This window comes from Mauremys reevesii, linkage group 19 (assembly GCF_016161935.1).
Source record: "Mauremys reevesii isolate NIE-2019 linkage group 19, ASM1616193v1, whole genome shotgun sequence".
Taxonomy (NCBI): Eukaryota; Metazoa; Chordata; order Testudines; family Geoemydidae; genus Mauremys; species Mauremys reevesii.
Window position 1 is genome coordinate 2940014 of NC_052641.1, and position 16334 is coordinate 2956347.

The 16334-nt window shown below is 43.7% G+C and overlaps 1 protein-coding gene across 4 annotated transcripts in view; it reads left to right on the forward strand.

The window, feature by feature from the left end:
• EXD3 (exonuclease 3'-5' domain containing 3) overlaps positions 1-16334 on the forward strand; it is a 580991-nt gene that overhangs the window by 156544 nt on the left and 408113 nt on the right. For 3 of the 4 annotated variants that reach the window (XM_039506698.1, XM_039506699.1, XM_039506701.1), the window contains 3 exons: positions 7378-7442; positions 11977-12147; positions 14829-14996. In XM_039506698.1, coding sequence (XP_039362632.1) covers positions 7378-7442; positions 11977-12147; positions 14829-14996 — 404 coding nt within the window. The remainder of the gene's footprint in view (positions 1-7377; positions 7443-11976; positions 12148-14828; positions 14997-16334) is intronic. The other variant, XM_039506700.1, reaches the window with a different exon arrangement.

Genomic DNA, 16334 nt, shown 5'->3' on the forward strand with positions numbered 1-16334 from the left:
ACCTGCCCCTGGAAATTTGCACTACATGCATCTGATGAAGTGGGTATTCACCCACGAAAGCTCATGCTCCAAAATGTCTGTTAGTCTATAAGGTGCCACAGGACTCTTTGCTGCTTTTAAAGAAAAGTATGGAATTCACGATGACAAGAGCAGTTCCCCGTAAAATCATGTTCACAAGCTCAAAGAATCCCTTTACACAGTGTAGTAAAGATGGAGAGGCTAATTATTCCAACCAGTATGTGGTTAAATTGAAGTTTCTTTATGTGAGATGTACGCATTAAGAATAGGCAAGGCTGATGACTTTAAGGTTGTAAATATCTATCCATTACTTATGGAGGAACTTTGTATCTTTTTTTTTTTTTTAATCCCCAGTGTTAGTTTGAAAATTCAAAGTTAATGTTATCTTAAAAAACAATATCTGATCATCAGAAAAGATAGAAATTTATCTTTAATGTCACCCAAACAATTTTAACTTGGTCCCTGAACCCACTAACCTTCCACTTTATGTATCCAGCGTACCTTGTGTGTCAGGATACAAATGTTTTGCTGGGAGACTGTTGACAAATCAGGTTTTGATAAAGACTTCAGTAAATCTAAGCTGTTTATTACTTTGAACGTGGAATCAAGGCCGTTGAGACCATGGCTTTGGTTTTGTACATTTGTGTCTGGGATATGTGAGTGATTGCCCACAACCCTGCACCTCCTAGCTTGTGAACTACTGATTGAGTTCTTAGCTCCAGATATGCTGCTGACATGTTCGTACAGCTTCACAGTATGATATTTAAATATTTACAACCCTCTTTTCTTTTGCAGAATTGTCCCAAATGATCATTCTGATAAACTGAAGATGTTCATTCAGGATAGGCTTGTTTCCTGGGTTTTAGTATTATTTTAGGCAAAAACCATAAGGGGAGAGTTAAGGTTGTTTATGACTTAATTGATGGGTCGATTTGGTTTGGAAATCATTATATTTATTATCTGCCTCTTGTTAGACATGGTAATAAACACTTAATATTTAAAAAATGAAAGCCTGCCCATTTTTCAGGCTAGAGATGTTAGTTAACATTGCCTTAGAGAAGGCCTGAGCATTGACAAATAGAACTTGACCTTTTCCAGCTATAAAGTGCAGCTGTAACTGACTGGTTGATGGAATCCTAAATTTCAATCACATTATCTTCTTTCTCTTACTTTCAGTTTCTTTTAATTAGCTGACTGTAACTCTTCCAGGCCTCAGGCTGTGTGGCATTTATTGGCTCTTGACACAAAGGAAAACCACAGAGAGATTTTTCACTGGTGAATTTCTTCTTTGGGGTTTGACATCTCATTTTCTCCTGCAAGATACACGAGTGGCTTTGGTTAGAAAATGGATTTCTGTTGCCAGTACATTTCAGTAAAATTGGTGAATAATGTAATTGAATTTTGAGATGGCACATGAGCAAACCATCATTTTACTTCACCAGCCTGTGTGTGCCAGTTTTGTCGTGATCACAATGTGTTCTGAATGATCTATGCAAAAAGAAAAAAGAGAATAAATAGAAAGAAGTTTCTGGCTTTCCTGAGAGGCACTTTTCCAACTTAAAAATATAAACCCTGTGGTTTTCATGGTTTTTAAATGCAACCACAGACATTGAGAACTGGGAAAGACTGGATTTACAGTCACCCCCTTTTATTACTGGACAAAGGAAGAGGGTTTATTTTCTTAATTAAAAATGTTGAATGCTATTGAATTACTGTAAAAAAAAAAAAGTAAAACATGAATGTAGTGTTTGGGGAAGGGGCCAGAGGGGAAGCCAGGTTGTTTGCGCATGCAATGAGCAGGTGCAGAATACAGTATGCTTCTTTCCCAGGGCTCCACCAAGGTACATCAGCCTTTTTCTGTGGGACCTCTTCTAAGGCTCAGAGGTTCTGGAATGCCCTCAGAGCTTGGCACTTCTGTGGATCCTGCCAATGAGGATGTAGATCAGTGCCCATTGCAGTGATTGTTTACGTGATATTGCTGTCTCTACTCTGCCTTGGGAAGTAGAGTAGATCACCAGTCCAGGCCTCTCTGGGACTTTTGACCACAAACTCATGGTCTCATTGGCTACACTGGACTTTGCTCCCCACTCTTCTCATTGGCATGCATGTTTTGGAGGCTTTGGCCACGTCTACACTACCCGCCGGATCGGGGGGGAGTAATCGATCTATCGGGGATCGATTTATCGTGTCTCGTCTAGTCTAGACACGATGAATCGATCCCCGAATCGACGCCCGTACTCCACCTTGGCAGGAGGAGTAAGCGGAGTCAACAGGGGAGCCACAGCAGTCGACTTGTTGCCGTGAGGACGGACAGGTAAGTTGAACTAAGATACTTCAAAGTTGTGTATCTTAGATCCATCCCCCCACAGTGTAGACCAGCCCTAAAGAGTGCAGACCTCTTCCAGCTCTCCCACACCATCTTCTCACACCTATTTCTTGTGAGTCCATCCCTGTGTCATTAGTTTATCTAATTCAGAACTTGAAAAACCCACTTGCTAGTAGTTAGTGGGGAACTTTCCATAGCAAGCCATCAGTTTCTCTAGAATATAATTTTTATTTGAAAAATAGCTAGTCTGGTTGAAAAGAAACCTGAGGCGATGCCGTATGGTCTTCCTGAATCTGCAGACATCCAGCTCCTGTGCTGCTGCTCCCTTTGTGCTGTTCATAGCACACAGCAGAATGAAACTGACAAGACCCCCGCATGGGCAGTTATTGACAACCTTGTGGCAGCAGTACTATTGACACTGTTCTGTCAAGAATAGTGTTGATTTCATGCTGCTGCTTGTGAAATGTATGGGCTGCAGCAAGGATAGGCACTAGAGGTATTCTCAGAGGAGAAGTGCCAAACCATGGAGGGAGAGGGAAAATATTTAAGACATCTCTCCACCCCTCACAGCAGCCAGGGGGGTGGGGGAGAGACCTCCGCCCCGCTCCCAGAGGTTCTGGTTGTGGAAGAGGAGACAGACAGCTCCTCCTCCCTTCCAGTAGCCGGAGAAGGTAAGAACCTCAAATTTATATCATGTTTCCTAGCCAAATGCTAGGGGATTGTTGGCCCTTTACTAAAACTCATGGTTTTTTTTGGTTGGCTAGCTCCCAGTACCAAGAGAAAGGGGAAGGGTCAATGGGAAATCAGGACCCTGAGACTGACAGTCCCCAGGAACAATGGGGAGAGGCCAATGCTCCAGGTCAGCCTGATTGACAGGGCGGGCAGGCTAATGAGGGAGTCAGGAGGCCTGGGGGGTCCCGTCCTCTGGGTGAGCTGGAATTCCCTGGAACAGAGTTGGGCCGAGCTAAGGAGAGAGCAGGGGCCCGAGCTGAACTGGGGAGCAGAGAAGCAGCCCAGGGAGCAGGTCAGTGCTGGGAGCAGAGCCACAGAAACAGCCCAGAGAGCAGACCTGTGCTGGGAGCAGAGCTGCAGCAACCAGGGCCAGAGGAGCCAAAGGAGCAGCCCAAGAGGCTAGAGGCAGAGCAGCAGCAGTGCTGAGGCAGAGTGGAGATGGAGCTGGAACCGTCCGGAGCCGGATGTGGTGAGCAGCTGGGAAGGGTGAGGGGGACCCTGGGCAGCAGACCCAGCACTGGGAGATGCCCCCAGCCAAGAGGCCTTGCAGGTCAGACTTGGGGGGGATCGTAACCCTGACAGGGGGGCTGATGCTGGGAAGAAGGGTTCTGCCACCTAGAGCCTGAAGGCGTGTGGCTTCCGCCAGAGCAAGTGTCTGACCCGCAGCGTCCCTGCAGCACAGCCAGGGCCTGGGCAGGGGGCTGGGCCGTGTGAGGGACAGACTGTGAACTGCCCTGATGTTCCAGAGATGCTGGTTGTGACGTCCCCGGGCCACAGAGCGGGGTGACGGGTTTTCCTTTCACCTTCCCCATTTTTCCTTATTTTTTTTAATTGATTGCTGTTTAATAAATTGTATTTGCTTTGAACTGTATGTAATGATCAGTGGGTCAGAGAAGCGTCCAGAGCAGAGAGAGCATCCTGGAGTGGGGACACTCAAACACTTGCCCTAAGTGACCACGACAAGGTGGCGGGTTGAGCCCCCCAGAAATTCTGGGCCCAGCCTTTTTGGGGTTCCGAGGGCTCTGCCACCCAGGAGAGTGAAAGGGGAGCCCTCAAGGTCAGACAGGCCTCTGGGTAAAGGGAGTGGGAGCGAGGACTCAGATCCTTTCGCCAGCCCATTTCACCAGGGTTGTGTATAAACCAGGAAAGTTTTCCACAGGAGCGGGACCATTCCCCAGTTTACACAAAGGCTGATAGGACAGATAAGGGTGTCCAAGCAGAGTTCAGTACAAACTCCAACACCCTCTGGCTTTTCCTTGTGAATATTGCAGTGGGGCTGGGCAGCAAAGGGTGTTGCCTCTGAGCTTCATTGGTGCCCCTCCCACACCAATCTGTCCTTTTGTCTGACACCGGGTAGTAGATGATATATTCACTGAACCTTGATCGAATGTTCTCATTGACATCCCTATGTCTGTATGAGGTTGTAGAGGGGAGAGGAGGGGACTGCTGCTGAGAATTAGGATTTGTGTAATGTACCTATTTCTATATATCATTCCTTGTTCAGTGGAATCAAGCAGGAATTGCCTCTTTCTTGGATGTAGACACACGGACCTGCAGTGAGCTGGAGTGTGGTTGCTATCCAGGGGAGAAACTGTAGTTTTGTTTCTTTCTCACTATTGTGCTCTCCCACATACACACACCCTGTATGTGTACCTCTTTGTCCAATCCATCTCCCCACTTCCCTTTCCTATCCAATTGGCCCTGTTCATTCCCTCTCTCCCATTGTTTTCCCCTGTTCTCCCACCAGACCTTCTGGCAGCAAGAGAGACTGCTGTAGCCGGTGCTAGCCTCCACTGCCACCTCTTTTTTTCTCTGCCAGCAGTGTGGGAAGACAGGACAGACAAGAAGTAGCCTGGCTGCCTGGAACTGTGTCTTGACAGCAGCTCTGGACAGCCAGGAGAACATAAGAATGGCCATATTGGGTCAGAACAATGGTCCATCTAGCCCAGTATCCTGTCTTCCAATAGTGGCCAATGCCAGGTGCTTCAGAGGGAATTTTGAGTGACAATTTTGAGTGATCCTTCCCTGGTCGTCCAATCGCAGCTTCTGGCAGTTGGAGGTTTAGGGACACCCAGAGCATGGGGTTATATCCCTGATCATCTTGGCTAATAGCCATTATCCTCCATGATCCTCCATGAACTTATCTAATTTTTTCAAAGGAGGAGTAACTGCTGGGAAGATCTTGCAGTCTGTTGAATTCCTGGGTTCCACCAGGGCTGTGGTTATGCAGGAGCAGGATAGACAGGGAGGGAGCAAATGTGGGAGTGATAGCTCCAGGGGTGACACTTGGTTGTTGTATACATCCCATTTAAAATTCTTTAATTGTTTTTTTTAAATTGGTTTACACGTGTGATTGCATTGTAGCATTTATCCTGCATCTGAGGAAATGAGCATATGTTTTTCAGAAGAGCTGGTGACAATGCTGCACCACTGGAAGTGGACTGGAGAGACTATTTGCATTGCTGCCGTTCTGTCCTGTTCTGTATTCAAGCAGTCACAAGATTTGGGTGGGATTTCCCTTCAACTGTGAAAAGATTAGGGGGGAAAATCACCAAAGAAGGAACTTGTTTTGATGACAGAGGTCTAGAAAGCTTGTAATGGGTTTAACAGTTGGCCTTATGCAAAGTCATAACTCTTAGTTTTTCTATATCATCCCAAAGTGTTCCACACATTAATAATGGTTCAGATTTGCAGTGGATTCTGTTAAACACTTTGGGCTATATACTGACTTTTCACGTGGGCACACCTCCCCTTTGAAATCAGTGGGAGAGGTTTATGTGTGTGTGTCTGCATGTGCGTGTGTGTAAAAGATGCATTTTTATTCTTGCAAAAGTCAGTGGCTCTACAATTGTTGTGGAGCTTGACTTTCCCAATGATGATGTAAAATATTATGCTATGAATTGTAAATATGACCAAGTCAAGCTGATTGTGGTATTTCCTAGAGGGAACTGCATGGTAGAAATACCTGAACAAGTGATACAATGCTGTCAGTTCAACATGCAATCTACTGGCTTCTTACAATATTCTATAATTATCACACTTTATAATGTAGCTGAGTTGAGGCAAAAGTTTTGCACTTGAGGTAGCTTTTCTGTTGGCCGAAGTGATATAATCAGATTCAAGTCTACCCACATTTTGAAGTCAGTTATTCAGGTTTTATATATAGCATAGACAGGGTAGTTTAATTGTCTCTCTTTTTTAAGTTTATTTAATTAACCAAGAAGCCTGAGTCTATTTTTAATAAGACTACATTCTGGACTTCAGAGTTTAGCAAAAAATTCCCCCGTAACATGTTCTAATTGATGTAGAATTGAGTAAGAATATGCTTATGAAACATTCAGAGACCAATATTGAGAATTGTATTGCCTTTTAAATTAAATATGCTTAAATGTTGACAGTTCCCGGAACCCCATTCTGACTGGCTTGATGCATAATAAGGGATTTTAATTTAAATTTTCAAGTAGTTACAAAATCTACTTTTAAAACTTTCTGATGATACTTTTTATCAAGAAAGCTTAAAAAGTTGCTGTGATTATTGGTTTGGTTTGTAAAAGCAATGGAAAAGCCCAGATGACGTTCCCATAATTTTAGTCTGCATTGCATTTGTGGGTTTTGGGTATATCATCCTCTTTCATCCTCCACTAAATTATGCCTTGCCAGGATCACCATAAACCTTGGGCCTAATCTAATAACACAAACAAGTATAGCTGAAGCACAGCAGCCTGGCAATTATTGCCAACTGACAGAGTGTCTCCTACAATTACTAAGGCGGTTTCCAAACAAATTCACCCACTCCTGTCTCTCGTCTGAGTGCTGGGATGAGGTCCAAGCCCAGGTCTAGTCCATCTATTCCAGTGAAAGTTTCAGAAAGCATTGATAATCCTTTCTAAACCAAGCATGAAACAAACTCTTCTAGGACTGTACAGTTTTGTATTTCAAAAATGAGAGAGATCAGTCCAGTCATATTTGCTGAAGAGTGGTGACATGATTTCGTTGTAAATACACCCAGAGAGCTTTGCACCGAATAAGCGTTTACGTGTCTGTGGGTGTTTAGTTAAAGCTGTGCATGGATGATGTCTGTTGTGGTTTTGTTAGGCTTCCAGAGTGAGGGGGTTTAGCACTTTAATCCTGAATGACAGTTGGAAGGTTGGTGGTTTCAAACAGTGGCATGGAGGGGCCTATTTCTCTTCAGCAGAACAGTGCCCCAGTGTATCTGGACTGCCTGTACAGAAGCACTAAATCTGTTTTGTTTTGTTTTTCTCCCCTATCCCTCTCCCTCACTCCACCCCCCCCCCCTCCAGGCCAGGACTCACTTCTATTGCTGAAAACCCTTCAGTCCCTCTGGACAAAGAAAGAGATGAACAAGGTAAGGCTGTATAGTGAACCTCCCCTTCACACTGGAGCTAATAACGGTATGCAAAACATGTCCAGCCTCAGAGCTCTTGGGTCAGACCCGCAATTCTTCAGGATTGCTTTCAATTCCAATACATAGGGGAAGGACCTACGGATCTGCAGTGTGAAGGGAAAATAAAAGGCAGCCTTGTCCAGTGTTCAGCAGTCGTGGGACACGCATACAAGAGCTGCAGTAGACAGGCTGAGTTGTTAAAAAAAATCAAAGTCAGTCTTTTATTTTAAACATTTTTTTGTCCAATTAATGTAGAGAGTAAGAAATATGAAGATGTAAAGTACCCTGTCATCCTTACACCTGGTAAAGAGAGTGTTGAAATTGCCAGCACATCTTCCCATGGTGGGGTGGGGGTTCTTTGCTAAGTGGATAAATATTTAAGCCTTCATATTTCATGATGTCTTTTCATTTTTGGAGCAGTGTGCTGTGGTTTGGTTGGATAGTGTCTCTGTGAAATTATTGATATATTTTTAAACAGCCCTATGTTTTTTTCTAGGTGCTATGTATAGATTTCTTGAAGGGAATGATACATACTTCATCTAAATTTGGGAACTCAGAAAATTAACAAAAAAATTAGACATAACTGGTTAGTGTTTAGCTTCCCATGCTTAGCAGTCTCTGCTTTGCAGCCAGGTTAATAGCATAAATGTTTTTCTGAAATACCTGGGAACATGCAAAATATTATTTTGTTGTGTGGAATATACCCAATCGACTATATGCTAGTATGCGCAAAGGACCATAGCCTGTGTGCTACAGCCTAGTTGTCAGATTTGCTTGGTCATCATACTTGACTGGTGCATTTCATAGAATTATAGAATATCAGGGTTGGAAGGGAACTCAAGAGGTCATCTAGTCCAGCCCCCTGCTCAGAGCAGGATCAATCCCCAGACAGATTTTTGCCCCAGATCCCTAAATGGCCCCCTCAAGGATTGAACTCACAACCCTGGGTTTAGCAGGCCAATGTGCAAAACACTGAGCTATCCCTCCCCCCTTCCAGAATTGAGACCTTCCAGCTCTTCTAGCTTGCGGTCCCCCAGCCTTAGTAATTGAACAGCTGGAAATACAACAATCGAGAGGTATCTTTTTGAATCGTCAATTACTGACACAGACTAGAGCTCAGCAATTCTGAAGACTGAGGCTTTCTATCAAGTTATGCTAGAGCAAGAGAAAAACATTAATTGTTAGGGTTTGAGGACAGTTCATTCCACCAGAACAACAACAGGGAAAAATAATAATCAAAAGCTATTCACTGTGCAAACTGGAATTTGGATGGATTGCAAACCAAAATATTATGAAAAAGAGTTTCCCATTAAAGTGTCCTGGGCAGACTGTATCACATCTTTTTTGTAACTTAAGGGTCTCCATGACTCATCCCAGCCTACATAACTTATTCAGCAAGTCTCTCAAATTGCATCATCCCAGGAATGCATGTGATTTCAGGTTATTTGCTGTGAACTGCTCCTGAATTTTTAAAAGGAAGACAGACCCCCTTACATAGTAAATGTTCATCATACACAACGTGCGGGCTCACGACAGGCATGCACAGCCACATGGATCCCACTCACTACACTACTCTCCGTATCTGCCAATGCAGATGAACCACTTCTCTCTTAAACTGAAAGATGGGCCTGCAGATCAGGAGAAAAGTCATTTGTATAGGTGCGACAGGGAAGCATGGCAATGACAGTGAGGGGGTAAAATGATTAAGTGATTCTAATGTGGGGACTGTACTCTTGATGTCTGCGCGCGCACACACACACACACTCTTTTCTCCCTCAGCTGTCATCAGGTTGCTACATACACACACATTCACTCACTCACTCACTCACTCTTACTTTTCTCCCTCAGCTGTCATCAGGTTGCTGCCATGCAAGAGTACTAATTAGTTTTTGGGGGTATTTCCTACCTTCAGATATACAGTTGTGTCCCGTGTTGATGCCAAGGGAAACTGTGTGCATTCATCTGAGAACAGAATAAGGCCCTGATTTTGTAACCACTCACCCCATCCCTATCTACCATTTGACATCATCACTGTTACAGACAAAATAATTTGAAGCAAAGTGACCCTAACCTTGAATTTACAGTAAATGAGTAAAGTTAAAGATTAGGTACATTGATTTCACCAAGACACCTATTGCTTCAACCTGGCACAGGCTTATGTACGTGATTCCTGTTAATGCTAAAGAGAGTTAATCACTTCCATTAACCTCCCCCCCCTCTCCACCCCACTGATTGAAAAATAGATCTCTACATTAGGCTAGGACTCCAATTCTGGGGTTTAGAGAGTTCAATGATTTGTACATAGAAGAGAAATAAACTTAATTTTTGAGTAATCCAGCAGGATTAGCAGAAGGTTCTTTGCTTTTGTAACTCAGAATAATGGGCAAAAGAAAATAGACTGGACATCAGCAAAAAGCTTCTTAACTATGAGGTTTATTAGGCTGTGGAATACTCTCCCAAGGAAGCCTTGTTATGCGAATCATTGCTAGACTTGCCACATAATTGCAAATGTACTTAAGGAAGAATCCTGCGCTGGCAAAGTGATGAGCATGGTGACCTAACAGGTATTTTCATCTCTGATTTCTGATATTCATTCAGGTAATACTTTCTGTACATTACATGCCATTTATCATTTCCTTAGATCATTAGCAGACTTTAAAGAGAGATTTTCCCACTGCTTAGAATATCTAAGTGATCCGTAATCAAAAATCAATCCAGACATATTGTCATTGCTGCTCTTGCCAGTTTTGAAATTGTTCTGAGATATGTGTGTGAGTGAGGGCTTTCTTTCTTACAAGGCCATTGTGTTCTGTAGTGCATCTTGCCAAAGCTCGGATTCTGACTCCAGCCAAAGGAGATGCTGAGCTGTGCGGAGAAAGCTCTTGTTCAATTCCAAATGTGCTGAAGTGGGGCTTTGAAAAAAAGAGACCATTTATACATAGTGCAGTTTACTTGGCTAGTCGCTTTGTTTTCCTTTGGCTGTTGTGTCAGATATTTGTGGTTGGCGTTCCACTGTAGCCTGGCTTCTCCTTCTGCTGAATTTTGCAGTGAGGTTAGAGTCCTGTGTTTGACATCACGATCTCTTGCCACAGGGAAAAATACTTAGGGAGATTTAGCTTAGCAGACTTTTGTCTGAACACACATCTTTGTTAGTCATCAGCATTGTTCTTGATGCAGTTGATAACCCAGTAAAGAGAAACAGATTTATATTTGTTATAGTCTCAAGGTTTTCCAGCATGAAAGGGGATACAGAAAATTACTGGCAAATCACACTGTCTTCCAATACATATTTTAGATGAATAAAAAGGAAGAAACCTGACTGGCATATTTTCTCTAGCTGTTCTTTTGTTTTCCATGTCATTCTTCAGTCTTTTTTATACTGTTTCCATTGGAAGCTGCAACTGGGATCATCATGTAGAATAAATTAGTAAAACTTGCTGCAAGCAGGAAACAGCATCCTTCAGATTTTGCCTCTTAGCCAGAAAAAAGAGAGCAGCTGCTGTTACTGAATTCTTCTCTTCTGTCTCTGCTCTCCCCTTGCTCCATGCATGTACCATGTGGTGAAAGGTACTTGTGGGGCTACTGAAGGATGCCACTTCTTTTCCCTGCCAACCCTCTGAGCTCCTTGGAAACTACCCTCTAATGTAAACATTATAAAGATATTGCCCAGGACTGTTAATTAATCACTTAGACCAGATGGATAGTAAGTTGCCTATTAACATTCACAAAGTGAGCGTTCAGTTCCTTAACTTTTCTAAACAGATCACCCTGAAATTCCTTAGATTTATAGCATATTTTTTCCATGTTCCAAGCTTTTCAGCACTCTATCTTATAACTTTAATGAGATGTCCACTATAAAATGGCAATGGTAGCCTAAACCAAATACCTCACCCTTCTTTGGAGAAGGGGAAATTGGATTTCAAATAAGGCAATTTGAGTTTTCAACAAGTTTCTGATGCTAAATGTTTTATCCTGTATTTAAATACTTAACTATTTTAGTCTCAGGGTTTTCCACTCTAGTGTAAGGTGTTGCATAATTGTGATTGCAACGGTTATGTGATGAATATAAACGTTTGCAGTGCAGGAATGGAGAGTTGGTTTTTTTTTATCTGTGTTCTTATCTGTAGGTATATTAGAAGTGCAGATAATAGGGTTTGTAAACCTGCCTGCCTTTACTGTCACCACTTCTCCAATAACACCCCCTCCCCCAAATCCTAAGCCCCTTTGTCTGTCCTGCAGAACAACTTCTCTGTCTTTATGGGATAATTAATGTTGGCAATTGCTGCTTTTCCCATTGGGTTTGAGGTGCAGTGGGCCATGAAGGAATCTTTAATGACATGAAAAGTCACTAGAAGCAGAGATGGTGGTTGAATAGCAACAGTTACCTCCCTGAATAGATTAAATTAAATAATAATAAAAAAATCTGTGTGTTGTGCTGAGGGAAGGGAGGATTCACTAATCTATTTGTACATGACAATGTATTTTTGTATCTCAGCAGCTCAAGGAGGAAACCAGGCGGGGTTTTGCAGCTCTGGACGACCCATTGGCCGGACTCCTGGACATGCTGGAGAGCAGCAGTGACTGGAAGGGGAAAGGGCACTCCCTGGGGTATTACATCACCAATGAGTTGCAACTTTGGATAAAGGAACATCCTGCTGTTCAGGAGGTTAGAGAGAGAAAGAGACAGAGCCTGGAGAAAAGAGTGGGATTTTCATGCTCCCAAAGTGCCTCCCTCTCCTCCAATCACTTTATTCCATAGTCCAGTTCCTTTCTATTAGTGCACCCACAAACATAATGTGACCTGCTGATGGAATTCATACTGAGGTAGTATGTCCAGTGATGCTGTCCTGAAAGTGAAGCGACACCAATGTTGCTGAAATACGTTCCCATTTCCTCCCACTGCCTGGGATTTCTATCTCCCCAAATCAAGCTGCCTTGCTGGAATATGGACCTTTCGGTCTTTCCCCTTGCTGGAGGCTTTCCCATTGGAACCAACATCCCATAAGCCCAATTACTGTGTGCTCTTCCAGTTTTGCACATAGAAGACAATTACTGAATGATTATTTAACTCTGTCCATGTGGTAGCAGCTTCTATCACTCAAAGTGCTGAAAGTGGTAACAATATGAATCTCCCGGTAGATGGAGTGATCAAGCTGAAGTTGTAGGGTCATCAAAGTAATAATTCATCCATTTCCTTGGCCCTGTTGCATTCTGATACCTTGAGATTTTTCCTTTCTCTATACTGCTCCCTGTGAACTTTAGGTGGTTTTGTCTTTGTACTGTTTCATTTTTCATTTTTATTCCAAGTGCCTGAGTTTGCAAGTTCAGCTTCTCCATTCAGAGCCCCAAGATCTCTATTTTCTGCCATTACAGTCTGTTGTAGTTGAATCAAACACAGGACTGAGAGTAAAGAACTTCAAAGTTTTAATGGAATGATCATGTATGAAAGTATGTATTAGTAGTTGTGTCCCTGTGTCATGACACCATCCTTTTGCCTCAAGGCCGCTCCAGGATGTTGGAGGTTAGGGATAGGTTACAGAGGGATCTAGACAAATTAGAGGACTGGGCCAAAAGAAACCTGATGAGGTTCAACAAGGACAAGTGCAGAGTCCTGCACTTAGAACGGAAGAATCCCATTCACTGTTACAGATTAGGGACCGAATGGCTAGGAAGCAGTTCTGCAGAAAAGGACCTAGGGGTTACAGTGGATGAGAAGCTGGATATGAGTCAACAGTGTGCCCTTGTTGCCAAGAAGGCTAATGGCATTTTGGGCTCTATAAGTAGGGGCATTGCCAGTAGATCGAGGGATGTGATCATTCCTCTCTATTCGACATTGGTGAGGCCTGATCTGGAGTAGTATGTCCAGTTTTGGGCCCCACACTGCAAGAAGGATGTGGAAAACTTGGAAAGAGTCCAGCGGAGGGCAACAAAAATGATTAGGGGGCTGGAACACATGACTTATGAGGAGAGGCTGAGGGAACTGGGATTGTTTAGTCTGCAGAAGAGAAGAATGAGGGGGGATATGACAGCTGCTTTCAACTACCTGAAAGAAGAAGAAGTGAGCTGTAGCCCACGAAAGCTTATGCTGAAGTAAATTTGTTAGTCTCTAAGGTGCCACAAGTACTCCTGTTCTTTTTACCTGAAAGGGGGTTCCAAAGAGGATGGATCTAGACAAGTGGTCCCCAACATTTTTGGCTGACGGGTGCCAGCCGAAGGACCACTGCGGCAGCGGAGCACCCGCCAAAATGCTGCTGAATTTCGGCGGCATTTCAGCGGGGACGCCGCTCGATGATGCCGCTTGCTGTTGACAAGCGACATCATCGAGAGGCGTCCCCGCCGAAATACGGGAGCGACGCCTCTCGATAACGTCACTTGTCGACGGCAAGCGGTGTCGGTGAGAGGCATCCCTGCCAAAATTCAGGGGCGACGCCTCTCGATGACGTCACTTGTCGACGGCAAGCGTCATCATCGAGAGGCGTCCCCGCCGAAATGCCACTGAAATTCGGCGTCATTTCGGCGTGTGCTCTCCCAGGGGCCAGGACGTGGGCACATTAAGATGCCCCCACGGGCGCCATGGCGCCCGTGGGCACCGCATTGGGGACCACTGATCTAGACTGTTCTCAGTGGTACCTGATGACAGAACAAGGAGTAATGGTCTCAAGTTGCAGTGGGGGAGGTTTAGGTTGGATATTAGGAAAAACTTTTTCACTCAGAGAGTGGTGAAGCACTGGAATGGGTTACCTAGGGAGGTGGTGGCATCTCCTTAGAGGTTTTTAAGGCCCAGCTTGACAAAGCCCTGGCTGGGATGATTTAGTTGGGGATTGGTCCTGCTTTGAGCAGGGGGTTAGACTAGATGACCTCCTGAGGTCCCTTCCAACCCTGATATTCTATGATTCTATGACCTGGGAACAAGACTGGGAATGAAATTGAGTTCTCATGCATGGCTGGGAAGGGTTGCCTGTGGAGAGCTGGTGGATGCAAGAGCCTGGAGGCTTGTTTCTGCTGTGGGAACTTACTACAAAAGGTACCTCCTCTGACCTGGTTTCTAACTCCCGTGTTGAGTTGGAGGTGTGAATATTGCAAGAAGTTCTGTTAGCAAAAAGGGGTGTTCCCCATGCTTAGATTTCTCCAAGTTCTACCCCACCAACATTTAATGTTGTTTTAATTAGCCACTGTGATGTGATGTGTGTAGCATGTTGCCCTGATTTCTGTGTCAAAATCCAAGGAGGAACTGGAGAACCCCTTTCCAATGGGTTGCCTTGTCTGATGTTTTAAAAAGCTACATTTTGGACTGTCATTGAATTATGTTGATCTTTATGAAACCTGTGTTTGACTCTGATTTCTTAGTCTGGCTTGAGGCTGAAGAAGCTCCAGACCCGAGTGTTCAGAATACTAGCCCAGAGCCAAGTTAATCTCCTTGACCCGCTGATCAGCATTTTTCAGCTACATACAGCAGACCAGAACAGTTTGCTTGGACATGTCCGTCACATTTACCACAAGGGCAAGTACAAAGAGGTGGGTCTTGATTTTCAACTTGATTTTCACACTGAGAGCTTTGATTCCCTGTTAGTGTCTGGGCCTGTTTTTCATTATATTTCTGTGTAAATTACATTTCATAATGGCAGCAAGGCCTGTGCGTGGTGTAATTTAGTATGATCGTTGTACTTGGTGGTACTTATTTACTCTTCCTTCAACCTCATGCCTCATACTGGGAGAGCACACAGCTCCAGTCAAACCCAACTCTCTTTGTGAGTTTTGCAAGAATTTGGTTAATTTTTTGGTACTTTATTTTGGGTGCTTAATAAAATAAAAAAAATATCCATTCCACATGTCCTGGTTTTGACCAGAAATGGAATATTGTGAGGGACATCTTTTGTGGTATATATCACCTGACTGAAAATCTTACCAGACAGATTATCTGTTTCATGGGATTACTGAATCAAGGTGTTTGACTAATTTCAAGTGTGATTGTAAATAAGATTTTGCTAGACATTTGAGGCTCCAGGGATACAGATGAGTTTTTCACTGCTATCTTTTGGAAATGCAGATTCTTTCAAGCATTTTGAACTGGAAAGCTCCAAATTATTTGTGAAGCTGTTTCTCTAGGGTCCTTTCCCTGACTTGAGCACTTCTCGGGCAGGAAGAGTTGGCTCATAACCTTTTTTCCTTAAGAAGAAGAACCAAATACAGTGTTTTTTCTCAGGGTTGTCCACGGGATATCAGAGCTATTTCATTTCCCTTACCCATATCTTCCTCCCCATTATAGTATTACCAAAAGAACAAATGCAGGTCCTGGCCCGTACAGTCCAAGACAGAGTAGAGTAATAGAATGTGACAGACAATCCTGGCACTACGACTATGAGGCCTCTGCTGCAAGCAACGGCGAGGATGTCTATACTGTGCTGATTCTACTGTAACCTCTTGTAGGGCTCCTTTCAGGTGGGGCAGTAACAAACGTTCAGATGTGAGCCTCTTCGCCCCCTTCTGTCCCACCTTAAGTCTTCAGAAGGTTGAAATCTTTCTAAATATTTGATATTATTCTCTGCTTTTTCCAACCCCTTGTTTAAGCCCTAAGGGTTATCTGTAGAATGGGGCACCAACATTTCAGTCTTTATTTCACAGAAATACACTCCCTTTAGTCCACCGGACACATTTAATATTCTCATGTGAACAATGCATCCTTGCCTCATGTGTTCATGTCCCACCTCTCACAAATTGCATAAGAGAACAGTGTCTCTGCAGACAATGAAGTCCCTGATGTTCCTAGAGACTGGTGTGCTGGTTATCTCATTTACTTCTAAAGCTGATCTGATCCCACCCATGACCTTCAATATTAGAGCTTCTCAAAGACTG